The 18,664-nt window shown below is 51.0% G+C and overlaps 1 protein-coding gene across 12 annotated transcripts in view; it reads right to left on the bottom strand.

The window, feature by feature from the left end:
* The window catches only part of ATP2B2 (ATPase plasma membrane Ca2+ transporting 2), a 302,671-nt gene that overhangs the window by 21,920 nt on the left and 262,087 nt on the right, over positions 1 to 18,664 (bottom strand). For all 12 annotated transcript variants that reach the window (XM_017501478.2, XM_017501485.2, XM_017501486.2 and 9 more), the window contains 4 exons: positions 11,076 to 11,317; positions 9,894 to 10,128; positions 2,128 to 2,307; positions 1,844 to 1,931 (listed from right to left, as the gene is read on the bottom strand). In XM_017501478.2, the coding sequence (XP_017356967.1) occupies positions 1,844 to 1,931; positions 2,128 to 2,307; positions 9,894 to 10,128; positions 11,076 to 11,317 (745 nt within the window). The remainder of the gene's footprint in view (positions 1 to 1,843; positions 1,932 to 2,127; positions 2,308 to 9,893; positions 10,129 to 11,075; positions 11,318 to 18,664) is intronic.

Here is an 18,664-nt window from a genome sequence, read left to right as displayed (position 1 = left end):
ACCCACACTTTCCCAGACCTGCACCTGGCAGCTCCACTTGAGGTGTCGCCACTGAGGGCAGGTGACAACTCTTGAGGGGACAAGCCTGCTGGTCCCCCTGCTGCCAGGAAATGCTCTGCACTGCAGGGTTAGTTTTCTAAAGCGACGCTTCTACCCTTGAAACTCTCCCGTGCCCCCGAGCCTGGTGACAGGGTACAGGCCATGGCAGGTGCTCGTGGGAGCGGGTCCCTGCAGGATCTGCCGCCCCCGCACCTTCTCCAGTCTCCTGTAGCTTCCCTCTCCCGCCCCGAGGTCCTGGCCAGGTCCTTGAAGGCACCTAGGGATCTCTGCCTCTAGCCCTTTGCAGAGCAGTTCCCTGCCTTGCCCCAAGCACAGGCCCCACCAACCCTGGAGCCCATCCACCTTCCATGGCCTGTGACCTACAGCCTCCCTAGTCCGAGTTAGAGGCCAGCGTCGGGCCCAGAGCCCCCCTGCCAGCAGTGCAGCCTTTTGCTCTATGCAGGGACCACTTATTCAATGCCTGCTGCATGCAACCTGGCCCAGGAATTCCATGTGGGCAGGACCATGCCTGCCCTGAGCAGGGCTGGCACCTAGCAGGGCCTCAGTAAACGGTCATGGAGAGAATGAGTGAAGGAATAGGGATCGTTGGGGGCCTTCTGCTCCCTTGTGGCTCTAAAGTTCTGGGTTTCTCTCCCCAGGCCAGATCTGCTTCCATTAATGTCATTGGGCAGCACCTTTGAAAGAGGAATGCAGGATGTTTTAGGGCCGATCTCCACTGGATACCTGCTCCCATAGCTATTTTATAAATGAGGAAACTGAGTCCCAGAGTGGGATTTGCCCAAGGCCACAGAGCAGGTCAATGGCAAAGCCAGGACCGTGTGACTCTAAAAATGCACAGTTGGCTGGGCGTAGTGGCTCCTGCCTGTAGTCCCAGCACTTTGGGAGGCCAAGGTGGGAGGATTGCTTGAGGGCAGGAGTTCGAGACCAGCCTGGGCAATATAGTGATAACTTGTCTCTATAAAGAATTTTAAAAAATTCACCAGGCACGTTGACATATACCTGTAGTGCTAGCTACTTGGGAGGCTGAGGCAGGAGGATTGCTTGAGCCTAGGAGTTTGAGGCTGCAGTGAGCAGTGATCGCACCACTGTACTCTAGCCTGGGTGACAGAGGGAGACCCTGTCTCAAATAAAATAAAATAAAATAAAAATAAAGAGTGCCCAGCACCTGGCCACCTAGGCTCAGTGAGTGGTGCACTCTCCCTCCGGAGGGAGGAGCAAGACTTTTGCTTTTGGTCTCATCTCTCAGGTGGCTATTCCCAGGAGAGCTCATCCCTGGGGTCTTGGTCACAAATGTTGGTTGAGGGCCTCAGGGACCAGCAGACTAAGAGACTCAAACTCGTAAGCTCTGAGACCAGACTGAGAACGAGCAAAGTAGGCTGAGTGTCGGACGAGCAGCAGTAAGGACTGTGTAAAAGGTGAGAGAGCAAGATCTGTGTAGTATTTCAAATTCATCATTGAAAAAGGCGCTGCACCGGCCACATAGAACAGGTGCGTGGGTCCCATTCGGCCCTGAGTCGTGAGCTTAGGACCCCACACATACCCAGGTCCATTGCTTCCTAGGGGAGTTGGAGGCCCAGAGAGAAGACTCTGTCCCATCTCCTTCTGACCCCTTGCAGGCTCCCAGGGCTGAAAAGGGGGTGACATAAGGCTGTGCCCAGATGTGGAGAGTCCGGGGTGAGGGGCCCTTCCTGCCTGGGAAGCAGCAGCAAGTGCCAGGAGAGGAGGGCCCAGCTTCTGGCCTGCTGCTGGGCTTCAGGATCGCCCGTGCCCACCCAAGTCTTACCTTTAACCAGGGTATGCTTGTCCGTGGGGGAGGAGCGAGCCAGCACCCGCAGCTTTGGCCAGATCTTGTCAATTCGCTCCTGCTCAATCTGGAGAGGGATGGGGAAGGGGGCAGGTCGGTGGGGTCGGGGAGAGAAACTGAGGCCTGGAGAAGGGAGGGGACATGCCCAGAGTTACTGGGCTCTCAGCAGCACACCGGCTGGCTTCTGTACAATCATGCAGCACCCCACCTCCCAGCCTCCATCTAAGCGCGCGCCCCTGAGGACACTACTCTGGGACACGCACCTCCCCCTTCTCGTTGCGGATCCTCCTGTTGAACTCCTTGCCCTCGAGGCACAGAAAGTCCTCCCCAGGATGGATGATGCCACACTTGATGGCGATGGCCCGAGCCGTGTTGATATTGTCGCCAGTGACCATGCGGACTGTGATGCCTGCCCGCTGGCACTTGCGGATGGCTTCTGGGACCTGGGCAGGAGGGCAGGGGCTATGGGGGAGGGCACCACCTCAGGCAGGCCCCCCCTGTCTTCATGGCTTCCAGAGGAGCCCTTCTCACAGGCCGCTCTACTGAAAGGGGACTAGATGACTAGGAGATACTGATGGCACACATGGCACATGGGCCACAGCATCCCTTCCTGTGCCCATGGCAGACATTGTTAATCGATCACACATCCTTTGATTAAACCCTGATGTGGGTCGCACCACAGAGTCCCAGTGGCCACCACCTATTGACCATGATAGTCCATCTTGAGACAGAACCATTGGCTGTCTTGACCTGGGCGAAGACTTTGGAAAGACTTCCACGAACACCTCCTCAGATCTGGCCCCAGGTAAGCACGTGAACTTGTCCTTGCCTCATCCACATACACAGTTCCTGCAAACTTGACAAATCCATTTGTGTATTTTCAGTTTCTTGGGGGGACTTCTGCATTTGGGGGCATTTTACTTACAGAATGTGACACAAGTTTAGAATATTTATAAAGGATTATGCTTCATGTAAAATATACCATTTCTCTGCAATAATAGGGATAGGTCCTGCCCTCTCTGACTGTAATGACAGATGAATGTCTGGGACAATCAGGCTAGATCATAGCCAGCCAATCAGAAGCCACAGGGCTGCCTGGCCCCGCCTCACCCCAGCAGCTGGCCCTGAGCAGAGCTGAGGGTTCCCTGTGGAAATCAGCCTGGAGCTGTGGTAGCCCTTTATACACAACAGAAATCAATGGAATGAGTGATTCTTACTCGAGGGCAGTGACGAATAATAAAATATTTGCTGCAGAATATCTTTCAGTGCAAGAGAACATGTCAAGGACAGAAAATCCAGTTGTTTAAGACCACAGCACATTAGAATCTCCAGCCTGGAAGCCCTTAGTCCAACGTTCCCTCCCTGCACACCCCACAGTGACCAGGAGCGAATTCCAGCATCCACCCACCAAGCCACGGCAAAGGGAGTTGGAAAACTATGGATTGAGTTGTATTCCTCCCAAAACACAGACTGGAGCCCTAAGCCCCAGTACCTGTGAATGTGACCTTGCTTGGAGATAGGGTCATTATAGAGGTAATCCAGTTAAAATGAGCTCATCAGGGTAAGCCCTAATCCAACAGGACTGGAGTCCTTATAAAGAGGAAATCTGGACACAAAGACATGCAAAGGAGACGCCAGGCAGAAATCCGGGTGCTGCTTCTCCACTACAAGGAAGCCAAAGATGGCCAGTAAGCCACTGGAAGCTGGGAGAGATGCAGGGACAGCGCCTCCCTACCGCCATTAGAAAGAACCAGGCCTGCTGACACCTTGGTCTCGGACAGACGTCCAGCCTCCAGGACTGTGAGACAACGAACTGCTGTTGTTTGAGCCACTCAGTTTGTGTGACTGCTACAGCAGCCCTAGAAAACTAGTACAGAGTGAGAAGAGGGGGCCAAGCCTGACTGGCACAGCTCCTGCCCGGGGCCACCTTTCTGCCCTCAGCAATGGGAAGAACAAGGACTGGCCTTGAATATCTGGCCTGTGTCCACTCCATCCACAGCAGCCGCCACTCCTTCAGTCGCCACCACCGTTGTCTCACGCTGGGTCACTGCCCAGCCTGCCTCTGGTCACCATGCCTCTGGCCTAGCCTCTCTTCCCCTACCCTGGCCACCAGTGACCTGCCTGAGTGTCAGCCTGTGGGGCTGCTCTCTTTCAGGGGCTCCACCCTCACGCCTTCAAGAGGAAACACGTACTTCTGAGCGTGGCTGTCTTGTGGCATGAGGAATGGGTGTCGGGGAGGGCGGGGTCCCTGTAAGGAGGCCTGTCTAGCTACTGGAGTTGCCTAAGAGACTGGCTCTGTGGTGGCAGGTAGTGATCTCCCTGTTGTTGAAGGGTTAGAACAGGGCCAGCTGACCACCAGCCTCCTCTGGGGCTTATTTCCAGGGCCTGGGGAGAAGTCTTCCAGTGCCCACTCAGGGTTTGCGGGCCACGTGAGCCAGGCCTCTGCCTCGTGCTACAGCAGCTAATCACATAAGCAAACGTGACCTCATTTTTACAGAGCTGCAGGGAGTGGGGATGTGCAGTGTCCAAGATCCTGTTTATATAAGTCACTAATATACTTATGGCGGCTGTAACCTGGGCTGTGGCCCCCTGCTGTCTCCTGCCCCTAAGAAAAGAAAGAGGTGCTGTTTCCTGGGAACACAGACCTTATCTGGCTCCTGTCTCTAAAAGGAGGAATTCAGGCTGCTGGTTTCAAAGATGCTGGAGGTCTTGGAGGTGGAAAGGACTTTGGGTCACTGACTCTGACCCTCTGCTCATTGCCTAGATCTGTTCCCAGATGTCCTCAACAGATGGGCTGGTCAGCCTCTGCTTGCACACCCCTGATGACAGCGCACTCCCTCCCTCTAATGCTCACTGCTCCACTGTGGAACAAGTCTAGCTGATTCTTTTACATGACCTTTATTTTTTTCAGATAACAGAGCATTACCCTGAATCAGACCTGTACTCTGTTTGGAGGCAGGGTCTTTGGCACAGGCCTATACAAAAGGCTCTGGGAACACAGAAGGGGGTTTTGTGCTACTGAGCATATGTGCTACTAAAGTGAGCACAGAGAGCGCTATTACTTTAGAAGAAAGTGGGTGGGGAGGAGAAATCAAGGAGGGCTTCCTGGAGGAGGCGATGTTTGAGCTGCCAACTGAGGCTCTAGTTCCTGGTATTGTGCCAGGGGGCTCAGGCTACACAGATGAACACAGATTAACCCTGGCCACAGAGAATTGCCCACTCTGCACTGGCAGAGAAGGCCTGAGGTGTGAATGGGCCTGAGGGCCATGCTGCAGGTGATCTGGAGGGGCTGAGGCTGAGGGAGGATGTGGGGCAGGGACTGGAGTCCATGAAGTTGGAGAGGGGCAGAAGGTGCTGGACCAGAGATATGCTCCTTCAGGCACTGGGAACTGTGGGAAGTTCTGAGCCAGGAATGAGGTGACTGGGGCTGCATTTTAGAAAGACTATCTTCTAGGCCTCTCTAAGCAAGCTGGCTTCATGAGAAAAAGGAGGCTAATTTTTGCGGACCCTATACTTTCCTCTGTGCAGTGGGGAGAGGGCTTGGGGACCACAAGTCTGTGCTGGGCTCTGCTCTAGGGTCTCACATGGAGCCCGGTTTCCTCATCTGTAAAATGGGTACAATAGTATCCAACCCTTCAGCAAGGCTGGGGGGAACTCTGTGATGGCACAAACAGCCCAAGCACAGGATGAGCACATGGCACGCCTTTTTCAAGCTCCCTTCCTCTCATAAATGCAACAGGGCATTCTCGAGGCTGCAGCCCCTCCGCATCCCTTCCCACCTTCTTGCCCTGCCTGTGCTGTCCCCTCTGAGGCCTGGAGAGCCTTCCCTCCCTTAGCCTCTATGTGTCAAGTCTTCCCATCTCGTAAGTGAAATGCTCTCTATTCACGAAGCCATTCCTGATTCTTGCAGCCCAATGGAATGTCTCCTTAAGCTGCTCTCAGGACTTAATTTTGTGGCTCACTCATTCACTAATTGGACAAACAGCTCTGGAGCATCTAACTGCTCTGGACACTGAGGATCCAGAGATGATTAAGACTCAACCCCCAGAGGCATCGATCTGGTTGAAATATGTTTCCCACATCGATAAAATTGCTGTGAAATAAAAAATAAATAAATAAGTTTGGGAAAAAATGACTTCTTTCGCTAAAATTATCCTAGATATTTCTCACTGAGGAAAAGCAGCCAGGAAATGGGCGCTTCCTGTTTTCATTAAATAAAGGCTTTTAAACATCTGTTGTTTCTGGTGACAGCCGTTGTCGGTGACTCTGAGGGCTTCAAACACCCCCGGATAACCTGGCAAATCCCAGACCGCTGCTCTCCTGATGGCTTTATCGGCACTGGCTTCAATCAGCCTTGGAAAACGTACCCGCTGTAAGGGCCGACGGTGGGGTGTTTTGGCAAGGGTGTTTGATCTGCTCTAGTCTTTAGTCTTCTCCTGGGAGGGAGGCAATGTGGGAGAAGGGAAAGCAAGGGAGGTAAGCAAGTCAGGGAAAGCAAGGGGGATAGAGATTGTTTTTTTGCAGTTGTAGAATGAATCTTAGTGTGTCTGTAGGACCCTAGAGATGGTCCGGGCTGAGGGTTACCCTCTGGCTGAGCCTGCTAGGCTGGAGGCACCAGGCGGGAAGTTCATGTATGAGATTTATGGAGGGTAACAAAGAATTCTGTATAAAGGGTTGAGTCCAGGAGGACAGAGCCCAGGAGAGCTTGACAAAAAGCACAGCCACCATAGGCACACATGTTCCCTGAAGGTCGCCCCCCAAAATGGGGATAGTGGCTGCCTCTGAGGTGGGAACCAGGAAGCTAGAGGGGGCAGGAATGACCTACCTAAAAAACAGACAAATAAACAAAACCTTATCCACACGCCTCCTTGGGTCCTGATCCCTCCCACCCCACGCGGAGATGAGGAATCAGCAGGTCTGAGCTTTTATGCTGGCAAGTGGTGTCACCTGCAGCCCTGCTGTGCCCTCACTGTGAATGCTGGACTGTCTGATTCTCTCAGTTTTCAGGTAGGGAAACTGAGGCCGTCTGTGAGGGAATGGCAGGGGCAGAATTAGAACCCACGTCCCTCGAGTCTGCTGCATCACTTGAGTGAGTGACTGCTGTGAAATCGTTTATGATTCCTATGTAGACACCCCAGGGGTGGGCCAACAGGAGAGAGGGCGGACCACGCAGACGCCCTGACTGAAGGAAGTGGAGAAAGATGTGAGGTTAAGTCTTCCAGTCAACTAGCTCTTTCTCTGGGGATGTCGGAGCTTGGGAGGGACCCAAGGGGCACCTGGGCCGACCTCCCATTTCACAGATGAAAACACAGAGGCTCACAGAGGGAAGTGGCTTGTTAGCGGCCAAGCTGGAGGTTGGAGGTTGGTTCCAGGTCCCCCTTTCCCAGAGTCTGTGCCTGCAGCCAACTTCTCTTGATGACCATGCTGTCAAGAGAAAATGCCAGGGACGCAGCTCTGCCCCTCAGGCCCTGGGCATGGGGAGCGCTCGTCCTTGTCCTCATCTGCTTATCCTCTTGACTTACAACTACTTGTCCTTTCCTTTTTTTTTTTGGCAACCAGGCAGAGGCCCTGAGGCAGGGAGGCAGAATACCTGTTCTGATCTGGGGTCACCAGGCACTTTGGGCACATCACCGTCCCCCTTTGCCTCAGTGTTTTCTTCTGCAAATCGGGGTTTGTCGGGAAAGGTGTTTGCCCTAGATCAGCCACTCAAGCCTCAAGTCATGCCCTGTTATGATGTGAAATTTTAGTGGGTGGTGACCAACATTTTAAAAAAGAAATAAAGAAACAGAAAAAGAGAAAATAGTTAAGTGCATCCTATTATTTTGTGAAACTCTTGTTTTGGTGAAGTGTGTGTTGTTCACTGTGTCATGACATAAAATACATTTCTTATTGTGGGTCGTGATCAAATAACAGTTTGTGTCTGCTGCTATCTTCCGTTCACCTAAGGGATGCTTCCAAGGCAGGGTGGTGAGCCAGGAGCTCTGGAGGGGTGGGGGAACTGCGGGGTTGGGAAGGACAGGGGAGCCACAGGGTGTGGGCAGGCCAACCTCGAGTGCTGCACAAGGATGAAGAGATTTCAGTAAGGAGACAACACATCACAGCGAGGCCTGAACCCATTAGCAGCTGGTAATGAGTGGGTGTCCACAGGGAGGCTGATAAACGGTCTGTCTGTCCATGGAGAGAGAGGCGTGCAGGAAAGCACGTGTGGGCTTCACTGCCAAGCTCCAGGGGCATTAACTGTCTTTGCTGTTTTAGGATCTTGATAGGAGTGTGGAGGCCACAATCACACACAATGTGCGTGTGTGTGTGTGTGTGTGTGTGTGTGTGTGTGAGAGAGAGAGAGAGAGAGAGAGGGAGAGAGAGAGATAGGATAGGAGGATTAGACACGTGTGGAAGATTGGGGTTCCAGTCCCATTCATTCTCATTCATTCATTCCACAAACACTCATGGAACACCTTTGGTAGGCCGGGCTGTGTGTCGAGGGCTGTTATGTCCCTGGATTTAGGGTAACAAAATCCACTGGAGAGGGGATGAAGGAAGGAGACCCACGGATGTGGGCCACTTATCTGGTGCCAGATGCTCTGCTTGTTGCTTTAGATGCATAATCTGAGCCTTCATAATATCCCGGAGGGGGTGTTTGTGATACTATTATTATCCCCAGTATGTAGATGAGGCTCAGGGAAGTTATGTAACTGGTCCAACGTCACACAGCCAGGTATGCGGTCACTCAGGATCACAGATCTGTCTGATGTCTGAGCTCACACTTTGACCCTGCTCCCTGCTGCCTAAAATGTCAAAGTCCATGCCTGTAACCTGGTTTCATTTTTCTTTGGAACGCAGAGTTTTACAACATCAGGGCCACTTGGAGGGCATCTTGTCTATCCCTTTTACTTTAAAGAAAGGGACACTGAGGTTCAGAGAGGAGTAGGGAATGACCAGAGACCCCCAGAGACCAGTGTCAGGGTAGGTCCACCAAGGAGTGGAGGAGGTGGGCCCGCAAAGCATCAGCACCAAATCTTACAGCCAAGGCCAATCCGGACCCAGCCAGGCCTGGCCAGGGCATCCTGTCTGGACCCAGCAGCTGAGTGAATCCTGGGAGGAAGCGGAAGCTGGCTCCTCCTGCACCTTGCCTCATGCCCTGGGTGCTCCCCTGGGGCCTGGCAGTGTGAGCTGACTCACTCTGCCCACCCATGCAGTGTTTTGGAGATTCAGGACGGCTTCCTGTGCTCCCCACAGCCTCTCTTCAGCCTGGGCAGCCCCACAGACCACACATCCTATCCTCCCCTGACCCTGGAAGCTCCAGCATTGAGCTCTTGGCCTTTCCCACCCAGGTGCAGATTCAGCTAAAGGAGGCTAAAGACCTACTGTGTGCTGAGCACCCCACTAGGTGTACTGATAGACATCACCTCCCTTGATCTTTGTGAAGTGGGTGCTGTCAGCCCCCTTCCCTTCAGTTAACTTTCTAGCTCCGTTCTCCTAGAACCCTGATAAAGGTAGACTCAGCTGTGGTCCTAGGCCAGATTGCTAGGGCACACTGGCTGGTAAACTGCATCTGCACTGGGAGAACTATACATACCGACAGGGACACCACACTTCAGGTTTTCCTGAGAGCAATGACCTTTGCTATTGGGTGTGTCCTTTGCAGGGACCCTGGAATCCAGGCTTGTAGATTTGTTACAAGAGATCCTGGCTCCTGCAGGGCAAAAGGTTTCTAAGGCAGGGCAGTCCCTACACCTGTCCCTTGGGGGACCAGAGGGAAGAGCTCATGGTGGCTGGGTGGACAGCTTGAGGACTGCCCCCATGACAGAGCAATGCCTGCTGGCAGCCTGCGGGTTCTGTGTCCTTCTGGCTGACCCATGCCATGTGTGGTCTACACTGTTTGTCATGGACGATCCTCTTATGAGGATTGGGGAAGGAGATCCCCATGGGCGCTGTGTGGAAACTGAGGCTCAGAGAGGTGAAGTGACTTATTCCAGGTCACCCAGGTGGCTGGCCTCCTTCCCCTGAGCTGGCTGGCCCCGGGGCCTACCTCTGGTCGCACGGGGTCCTCGATGCCCACCACGCAGATGCAGGTGAGGTCGTTGAGGATGTCATTCTCGTTGTCCCAGTCCGGCTCAGGGCTGCTGGGGAAGTCGCGGTAGGCCACGCAGATAGTGCGGAGCCCGTCGCAAGCCATGGGCTCAATCACCTTCTTTACCATCTCATCCCGGTCGCGGGGCCGGAAGACACGGGGCTCTCCCGCCCCGTTGAGGATTTTGCAGCACCTGTGGGAAGATGGAAGGGAGATGGGGAGCCCAGGGAATGCTCCTTCTGAACGGCTCGAAGTCTGCCTCCCCACCCTAGTGATGCCCCGCTGGCTGTGGCTGGTCATCCAGTGCCCATCCAGTCCATCTCCCAGGCAGGGTGAAATCAGGCATCCATCCTGCAACTTCTGCCCAGGCCACTCAGCAAGTGCAGCCCCACTTTGATGTGTTACATGTTCACAAGATTCATCTGAAATAACATTCCCACAGCCGAAATGGTTTACCAAGCACTTACAACCCAGGCTAGCAGTTCTTGACACTGCCTGCACATTAGAATTGCTTGGGGGAGCCTTTAATAAATATCCATGTGTGAGCCTTGCCCCAGAGTTTCCAGTTCAATTTGTCTGGGGTGAATCAATTTTTTTTTTTAAATACTCCTCGGAGTGATTCCAATGTGTAGTTAGGGTTAAGAACCACTGGGGGCTACACCAATCCCCTCAGTGTACAAGTGGGGAAACTGAGGCCAGAGAGGAGAAAGGATTTGTTTAGTCCACTAAGCTTATTTCCAGCACTTTTCTGGAGTCAGAGGAGTGTGGCTAATGATGAAAATGGCTACCATCAACCAACTCTATGCTAAAGGAAGCAAAATAAGAGAGACCTAAGTGTGATAATGGGTAGAACTTCCTGATGAACCAGTGGCTTAGGGTGGAGGAGTGGGAGGACTCTGGCTAAAGAAATGTTTGAGAGGATATAATGGAAAACACAGCGGGCAAGGGGCGTGGAACTGAAGGTGAGTCTTGCTGGATGACCTTGGGCAGGGCCCTCTGTGGCTCTGGGTGCTAGACGGCCACTCCAGCTGGGCCGGCTGCTGGGCCTGGCCTGGATGGCGGCCATGCTGTATGACCCTGACATCCCCAGTGCCCTGCACCAAGGCACAGCCCTCAGCCCAGCGCCCTGCCAGTGCTTACTTCTTGAGCACGATCTCAGAAGCCCCCTTGCTGTACATGCGGAAGCTCTCGTCGGGCAGCTTGATGACGGTGCTCATGGACTTGCGCACGGAGTTGAAGGTGTATACTTTGTACAGCTTCTCCTCTGGCATCTGGCTGCGCACAGGCTCGTAGTCCTGCTTCAGGTCCAGCACGAAGCCCAGCAGGCCACATTCCGTCTTGTTGCCCACCTGCCGAGGCAGGGCGCCCTCCTTCTCTGGGGGCTGTGGAGAGAGGCATGAGCGGCTGGGACCTGGTGGAGCCTGTGGCAGGGGAGCTCCAGCCCCGGCTGCCACCGAGGTTCTGGGTTGCCACCAGGTGGTCTCTGGGCTGCCGGCTGAACCCTGAGGGAGTCCTTGGCCCATCCCCTGCACCCTCAGGGCTCTGCATCCCAGGTCCAGTCCTGGCTCCAGATGAAAGGAGTGAAGCAAGATTAGCTTTTAAAAAAAATTATGAATTATTTCAAACATAAAAAAGAGAATGTTGTAACAGTTATGTGTCTACCATCCAGCTTTGCAGCATCTTAGCATTATGCCATATCTGCCTCAGATTTTTCTAAGAAGTAGAACATTACAGATAAAGTTGAATCCCCTCTGCAAACCTCTCCCCATATGCATAATTCATACCTTGTCCCAGAAACAACCTGTCTTAAATTTGACATTAATCATTACTGCGTGTGTATTTGACTGTTAATTCTGAGATAATTGTAATTTGCATGCAATGAGACAATACACAGAGATGCTGTACACCTTTCATCCAGTCTCCCCCAATGCTGTCACCTTAGTATTAATACAAGTACCACAGCTGAGATGGGGATGCTGACACAAGGAAGCTGACCTTGTTGAGATTTCACCGGCTTTACATGCACGGGCGCGCGCGCGCGCGCGTGTGTGTGTGTGTGTGTGTGTGTGCGCGCGCGCGCATGTGTATTTCCTATGCAATGGCACCATATGTGGGTTAATGTGGCCACTGCCACTGTCAAGATTCGGGACAGTTCATCACAAGGGTCCTTGTACTGCCCTGTTTTTAAAGCAATGCTCACCTGTCTCTCTCCCCACTCTCTGGCCGTGGCAACCACTTACCTCTTCCCCGTTTTCACACTTTTGTCATTTCCAGCCTGTTATATAAATGGAATCATACAGTCTGTAGCTTTCGGAGCTTGGCTGCTTTGCTCAGCAGAATCCCCTTGAGATCCAGGCAAGCTGCTGCATGTGCTGATAATCTGTTCCTTTTGATTGCTGAGTGGTATTCTATGGGACAGACAGACTGTCCCTTGTGATTTCAATCAGGTTGAACCAACGAAAACTGCCATTTTTGAATGTCAAAAATGGTCAAATATGGGCAAGTTGATGCAGTTTCACCTAATGAGAGTCTGTGCGGCTGTGTGGTGCTGTTCCGCACGTGGCACGCTTCCTGCCAGGAGACTGTACACGCTTTTCTGCAACCTGCTTTTCTCACGTAACATTGTGCGCGTGTCTTTTTTATTTTGAGGTGGAGTTTCACTCTGTTGCCCAGGCTGAAGTGCAGTGGTGCGATCTTGGCTCACTGCAACCTCTTCCTCCTGGGTTCAAGCGATTCTCCCACCTTGACCTCCTGAGTTTGGAATTACAAGTATGTGCCATCACGCTTAGCTAATGTTTATATTTTTAGTAGAAATGGGGTTTCACCATGTTGGCCCGGCAGGTCTCAAATCCCTGACCTCAACTAATCCGCCTGCCTTGGCCTCCCAAAGTACTGGGATTACAGGTGTGAACTGTTGCACCCGACCATAACTGTGCCTGGCTGTACCATTCTGTTTTTGAGATTCGTTCATCTTTATGGCCTAGTGTGTTCCTCTTTAACTGCTCTACAGACGCCATGACATGAACACTCTGCAATGACTTATCCCTTCCCTGAGTCCCTCCCTCATTTCCTTCTCCCCCTCACACATTAGACACATACTCTTTGGCACCTGCTTCATGCTGGCCCTGTGCCCACCGCGGGGCCGTGTAACATCATTAGCTCCTGCCCTGGAGACTCCCAGAGCACCTGCCTCTCCCCAGCACCTGTCACTTCCTCACACGGCGGCCAAACACGGGCTGTTTCATGCCATTGTGCCTTTGCCTCTGCTGTTCCTCCCGGGTGGGTCCCTCTCCCTTCCCTGCCAGGCAAACGCCCTCTTATCTTTTAAGGGCCAGCTCAAATATCAGCTTGTTTTTGAAAACTGCCTCATGTGTCTGTTGTCTTCCCCTGCATTCTATTCCTCTCTGGGTTCTCAGGGTCAGTGGGAAGCCCAGCACATGGCAGATGCTTATTAACAATTTGCTAGATGGCTCAACGCAGGCCACAGTGGTGGGGAAGACAAAGGTTAATGGTTAATGGTAAAGATGAGACGCCTCCATATGGGCACTGACACGGGATTCACAGGAGGCTGTGGAAATGCAGATTTTGTAGGCGGTTCCCATGTGCAGCCCCCCACACCCCAATACACACACCCACTCATGCCACTTAAAGAAAATTCATATGGGTGACGCAGGTGGAGGTGGCTTCAGGGGTGGTGAAAGACATCAGAGATAAACCCAAACTCTAAAGAGATTCTGAAGAAGAAATAGCTATGAACACACCTGCGTCCCCCTGAAGTACCAGACGAACCTCACAAGGAGCCCTCTGCATGCTTGTCGTCAGTATTTCTCATATCACCCAAAAGAGCAGCCCACACAGGAAGAAGGTGAACTCAAGAAGACACCAGCACAGACTGGCTGTGCAGGGACAGGGCGGACCCTCTGTCAGCAACTGGACGTATCCCTGGCCTGTTCTCCCCTCTTCTGCAGCTAGGGCTTGGGCCAAGAAGCAGACCCGATTCATGTCGGGGGATACAGGCATCGACATGCAGTGGCCCGGAGACCTGGGGATGCACAGGAGAAAAAGAGCCTTTGAACCTAAACCAGGTCCTCATCTGTAAAAAGGGGAGGCTGGAACACATGCTTTCTGGCTCAGAGAAATAACCCTTTCCTTAAAGTGGACGTGGTGAGGGAGGGTAGAGTGAGGAGGAACTGCAGGTCCCTCAGTGGATGGTATGGGGGCCGTGGATAGGGAGTGAGGCTCACAGCACCTCCCCGGCTCCCATGGCCATACTGACCGAAGGCATCTAGTGCCTTGGAAGAAGCCCCACTCCCAAGCTCTTTGATAGGCTTTTACTTAGAAGCAGAGGAATATTTGACACAGCTTCCCATGTTTGAAGTTTGGGAAAATAAGCTATAACATCTTCTCTTCCTGCAGTATGCTGTTATTGTGCGCTCTCTCTCTCTCTCTCTCTCTCTCTCTCTCTCTATATATATATATATATATATATATATATAAAACATATATATATTCGCAGTTTTATAATTAACTTTCTGTTGATTTCCAGAGTTTTGTGTATTTTTCATAACAGCTTTTTCTCCCTCTACTAACGAAAGAAAATGATGACACTGAGGACTTAAATAAAAATGCCTAATTACTTATTTGCCCAAGAGAGCTGAGCAGTCATGCCTGCAAAACACTCAGCATTTTATTACTCTCTGTGAAATATTTTAATTTTCCTCTAAAAGGATTTCAAACAATCCGTGGTTGCAAACGGCAGAGCTGCCTCCTCCGTAATTCAATTTGTTTCCATGAACTCCAGCTCTGAAATCGCCTACATGCATTACTAAGAATTAGGGACCCTCCCCTTTTCTCTTTTGGCTTTTAAAAATCCTGACAAACACAGAAGTTTTGCTCTCGCTGTAGAATTTCCACGAGCCTTTTTATCTCCAGGGCTCCAACTCTGTAAGGGAGTTAAGGCATTGGTATTGTTCCCGTTTTGAGGGACAGAGAACAGGCCTTGGTCTGTGACTTGCTCCTAGTCACAGACCTGTGGAGCGCCAAGCCTGGGGCTGCCCCAAACCCCTGATTCCAGTTCCAGCTTTGTCCAGCACATTTCTCTGCATGGTGTTGGGCCCTTAGGGAATGCTGGGTGCAGCCATGGTCAGACTTTTGAAAGGACAATTCATGCTCTTGTTTTGGGATGCTGGGAAGTGAATGGAGCTAAGATCAATGAATGATGATTTGAAGAGAACAAATTATGAACAACATTTGCAAAAATGGGATTAAGAAAAACCATAGCACGTATCACCCATTAGCATGGCTACTATCAAAAAAAAAAAAAAAGAAACAAACAAAAAATCATATTGGTAAGGATGAGGAGAAACAGGAACCTCTGTACCCTATTGGTGGAAATATCAAATGGTACAGCCACTATGGAAAACAGTATGGTAGTTCCTCAAAAAATTAAACATGAAATTACTATATGACCCAGAAATTCTGATTCTGGGGAATATGCCCCAAATAACTGAAAACCAAGACTCAAAGAAATATTTGTATACCTATGTTCAAAGCAGCATTAATCACAAAGTCTAAGAGGTGGACACAGCCTAAGTGTCTGTCAACAGATAAATGGCTAAACAAAACGCGATTTAAACATACAGTAAATTCTGACACATGCTACAGCATGAAGGAATCATGAGAACATTATGCTAATGAAATAAACCAGTCACAAAAGGACAAAACTGTGTAACTCCACTCATATGAGCTGCTGGAACAGTCAGATTTACAGACAGGAAGTCGAATGGTGGGTGCCAGATGTGGGAGGAGAGGGGAATGGAAACTTACCATTTAATAGGTATGGAGTTTTAGTTTTGCAACCTGAAATGAGTTCTGGAGAGGATTTGTACAACAATGTGAATGTACTTAATACTATCATACACTTAAAAATGGTCAAGTTTGTAAATTTTATGGTATTTTATGCAAATTTTTAAAATAAAAACATAACTTAAAAAGCTCCCAAAAAGGCCGAGTGCAGTGGCTCGCACCTGTAACCCCAGCACTTTGAGAAGCTGAGGCGGGCAGATCACTTGAGGTTGGGAGTCGAAATCCCATCTCTACTAAAAATACAAAAATTAGCTGGGCGTGGTGGCAGGCACCTGTAATCCCAGCTACTCGGGAAGCTGAGGCAGGAGAATCGCACAAACCTGGGAGGTGGAGGTTGCAGTGAGCTGAGATCATGCCACTGCACTCCAGCCTGGGAGTCAGAGCAAGACTTTGTCTCAAAAACAAACAAAATAGCTTCCAAACAAACCCCATGGCATGGTAAACTGCAGTAAATGCAATGTGATGATTTTTCTAAGAGGCTATTAGAAAACAACTTTATGATAATTGGCTGTCTCTGGTGACCCAGCCAGCATCCTTTAAAGGACAGGCATCAGCAGTGAAGCCTCCCCTGATGCCTGGAAGCCCAACCTTAGCAGCTGCAGCCATGCCCGTTTCCCCAAATGCCTGCTCTGTGCTCGTCACTCTACTGTGCTCTCACATGTATCACCTAATCACAGGCTCACAGCTGTGTATGAGGCAGGGGCTGCTTTTCCACCCATTTTACAGTTGTGCACAGCTGACGCTGGGAGAGGCGAGGCTGCACATCAAGGCAGGGTCTAGCTAGCTAGGAGCTGACACAGGGGTTCTGGGCCCTGAGCCCACAGAGCATGTCTCCCAGAAGCCTGCCTCTCCCCTGGCCGACACCACTGGCTCAGAGTCACCAGGGCAGGGCAGTTTGGCTTATTCATCCCCACACCCGTGCCCCACCAGTGCCATGGGCCGCCAGTGAACATTGGTCCAATGGATCAATGAATAATTTTGTGTTTGTGTGTGGGTGCTGCCAACAGGACGCCAGGTAGGACGAGCTTTTTGGCAGAACTTGGTCCCCAGAATGGTCCTCTAAAGGCATGCCTTTTGAGGAGAGTCAGGTGGCTGTGCAGGGCCAGCGAGCCCTGGGCTTTTCCCCAGAGGTGGGGAGGGCAGGAGGTGGGTGTGGGTGTCCAGGACGACAGAAACCTCCTGGAACGCAGAGGTGCTGCACTTCTGGAGAGCAGACTCCTAGGCTTCCCCAGCTCACCAGTGCAGTGTGTGTGTGCGCGCACGTGAGTATGTGTGTGAGAGATGCATGGGGTGTGTGTCTGTTGTGTATGTGTTGTGGTGTGTGTATATGTGTAGTGTACTTGTCTGTGTGTGGTGTGTGCATATATATGACATGTTTGGCATGTGTGTGTTGTATGTGCATAGTAGGTGATGTACATGTGTTGTGTGTTTGATGTGGGTGAAAGGTGGTATATATGTGCTGTGTAGTATGTGTGATAAGTGGTGTGTATGGTGTACGTTGTATGCGTGTGGTATCGTGTTTGTGTGTGATGAGTGGTGTGTGTTATATGTGCATGGCATGTGTGATCTGTGTGTTGTGTGTGTGGTAAGTGGTGTGTGTGATGTGTATTGTGTGTGGTGATGGCGTGTGTATGTTGCGTGTGGTGTGTTGTGTGTGTGGTGTGTTTTGTGTGCATGGTAATGTGGTATAGGTTTGTTATGTGTGTGATGAGTGGTATACGTATTTCGTGTGGGTAGTGTGTGTTGTTATGTGAGTGGTAGGTCGTGTATGTGTGTTGTATGTGATGAGTGATGTGTGATATGAGTGTTGTGTGTGTTGTGTTACATGTGTGGTGTGTGTGATGTGTGTGTGGTGAGTATTGTGTGTGTATTGTATGTGTGGTATGAATAGTGAGTGGTGTGTGTGGTGTATGTTGCATGTTCATGGTAGGTGGCATATGTGTGTGGTGTGTGTTATACATGTGTGTTGTGTTTGTGTTGTATGTGTGGTGTGTGTGATGAATGGTGTGTTTTTTATATGTGGTGTGTGTTGTATGTGTGTGGTAGGTGGTGTGTGTGTTGTGTTGTATGTGTGGTGTGTGTGATGTGGTATGTGTGTGGTGTGTGTTGTATGTGTGGTAGGTGGTATATGTGTGTTGTGTTCATGTGATGTGTTGTGTGGTAGATGGTGTATGTGTGTTGTGTGTTTGCGTGTTGTATGTTGTATGTGCGTGATGGGTGGTATATGTGTGGTATGTGGTGAATATTGGGTGTGTGTTGTATGTGTGATGTGTGTAATGTGTGTGATGAGTAGTGTTTTATGTATATGGTATGTATTATATGTGTGTTGTGTGTTGTATGTGTGTGGTAGGTGGTGTATGTGATGTGTTTGTGTGATGTGTGTGGTAGGTAGTGTGTGCTGTGTGTTTGCATGTGTGTTTGTGTGTGTATGTCACTGTGTGAGGATCAGGATGAAGGGTTGGGATGCAGGGACTAACAGCTCTGTTAAAAAAACTGGAATTCCCCATCTGGGGCGATTTTCTTTAAACTCTTCTTCGAGAGACTGTTTGCAAAACACCAATCGCAAAACCCTTGTTGAATTCAACACCCAGGTCCCTGCTGTTTTGCATACCCCATAGTCCACCTCCCACCTCAGTGCTCTGCTAAGTCCTTTCCACTGCCTTCCACGCTTTCTGACCCTCTTGGCATGGCCAGAGCCGAGTCTTGGTTCGTGGCCTGGCTCAGAGGGAGTTTGAGGCTCACTCAAATATTAGATCGAGCCCTGGGTTTGGTGCCAGGAGATCTAAATTCAAGGGCTGTCTCTGCTTCCCCCCTTCCCCTTTCTCCTCAGCCCTTCCTATCATCTGCTAGGTTCTAAGATTGAT

The sequence above is a fragment of the Cebus imitator genome, unplaced genomic scaffold (assembly GCF_001604975.1).
Source record: "Cebus imitator isolate Cc_AM_T3 unplaced genomic scaffold, Cebus_imitator-1.0 Scaffold281, whole genome shotgun sequence".
Lineage (NCBI taxonomy): Eukaryota > Metazoa > Chordata > Mammalia > Primates > Cebidae > Cebus > Cebus imitator.
This window is presented reverse-complemented; position numbering and strand designations above follow the sequence as displayed.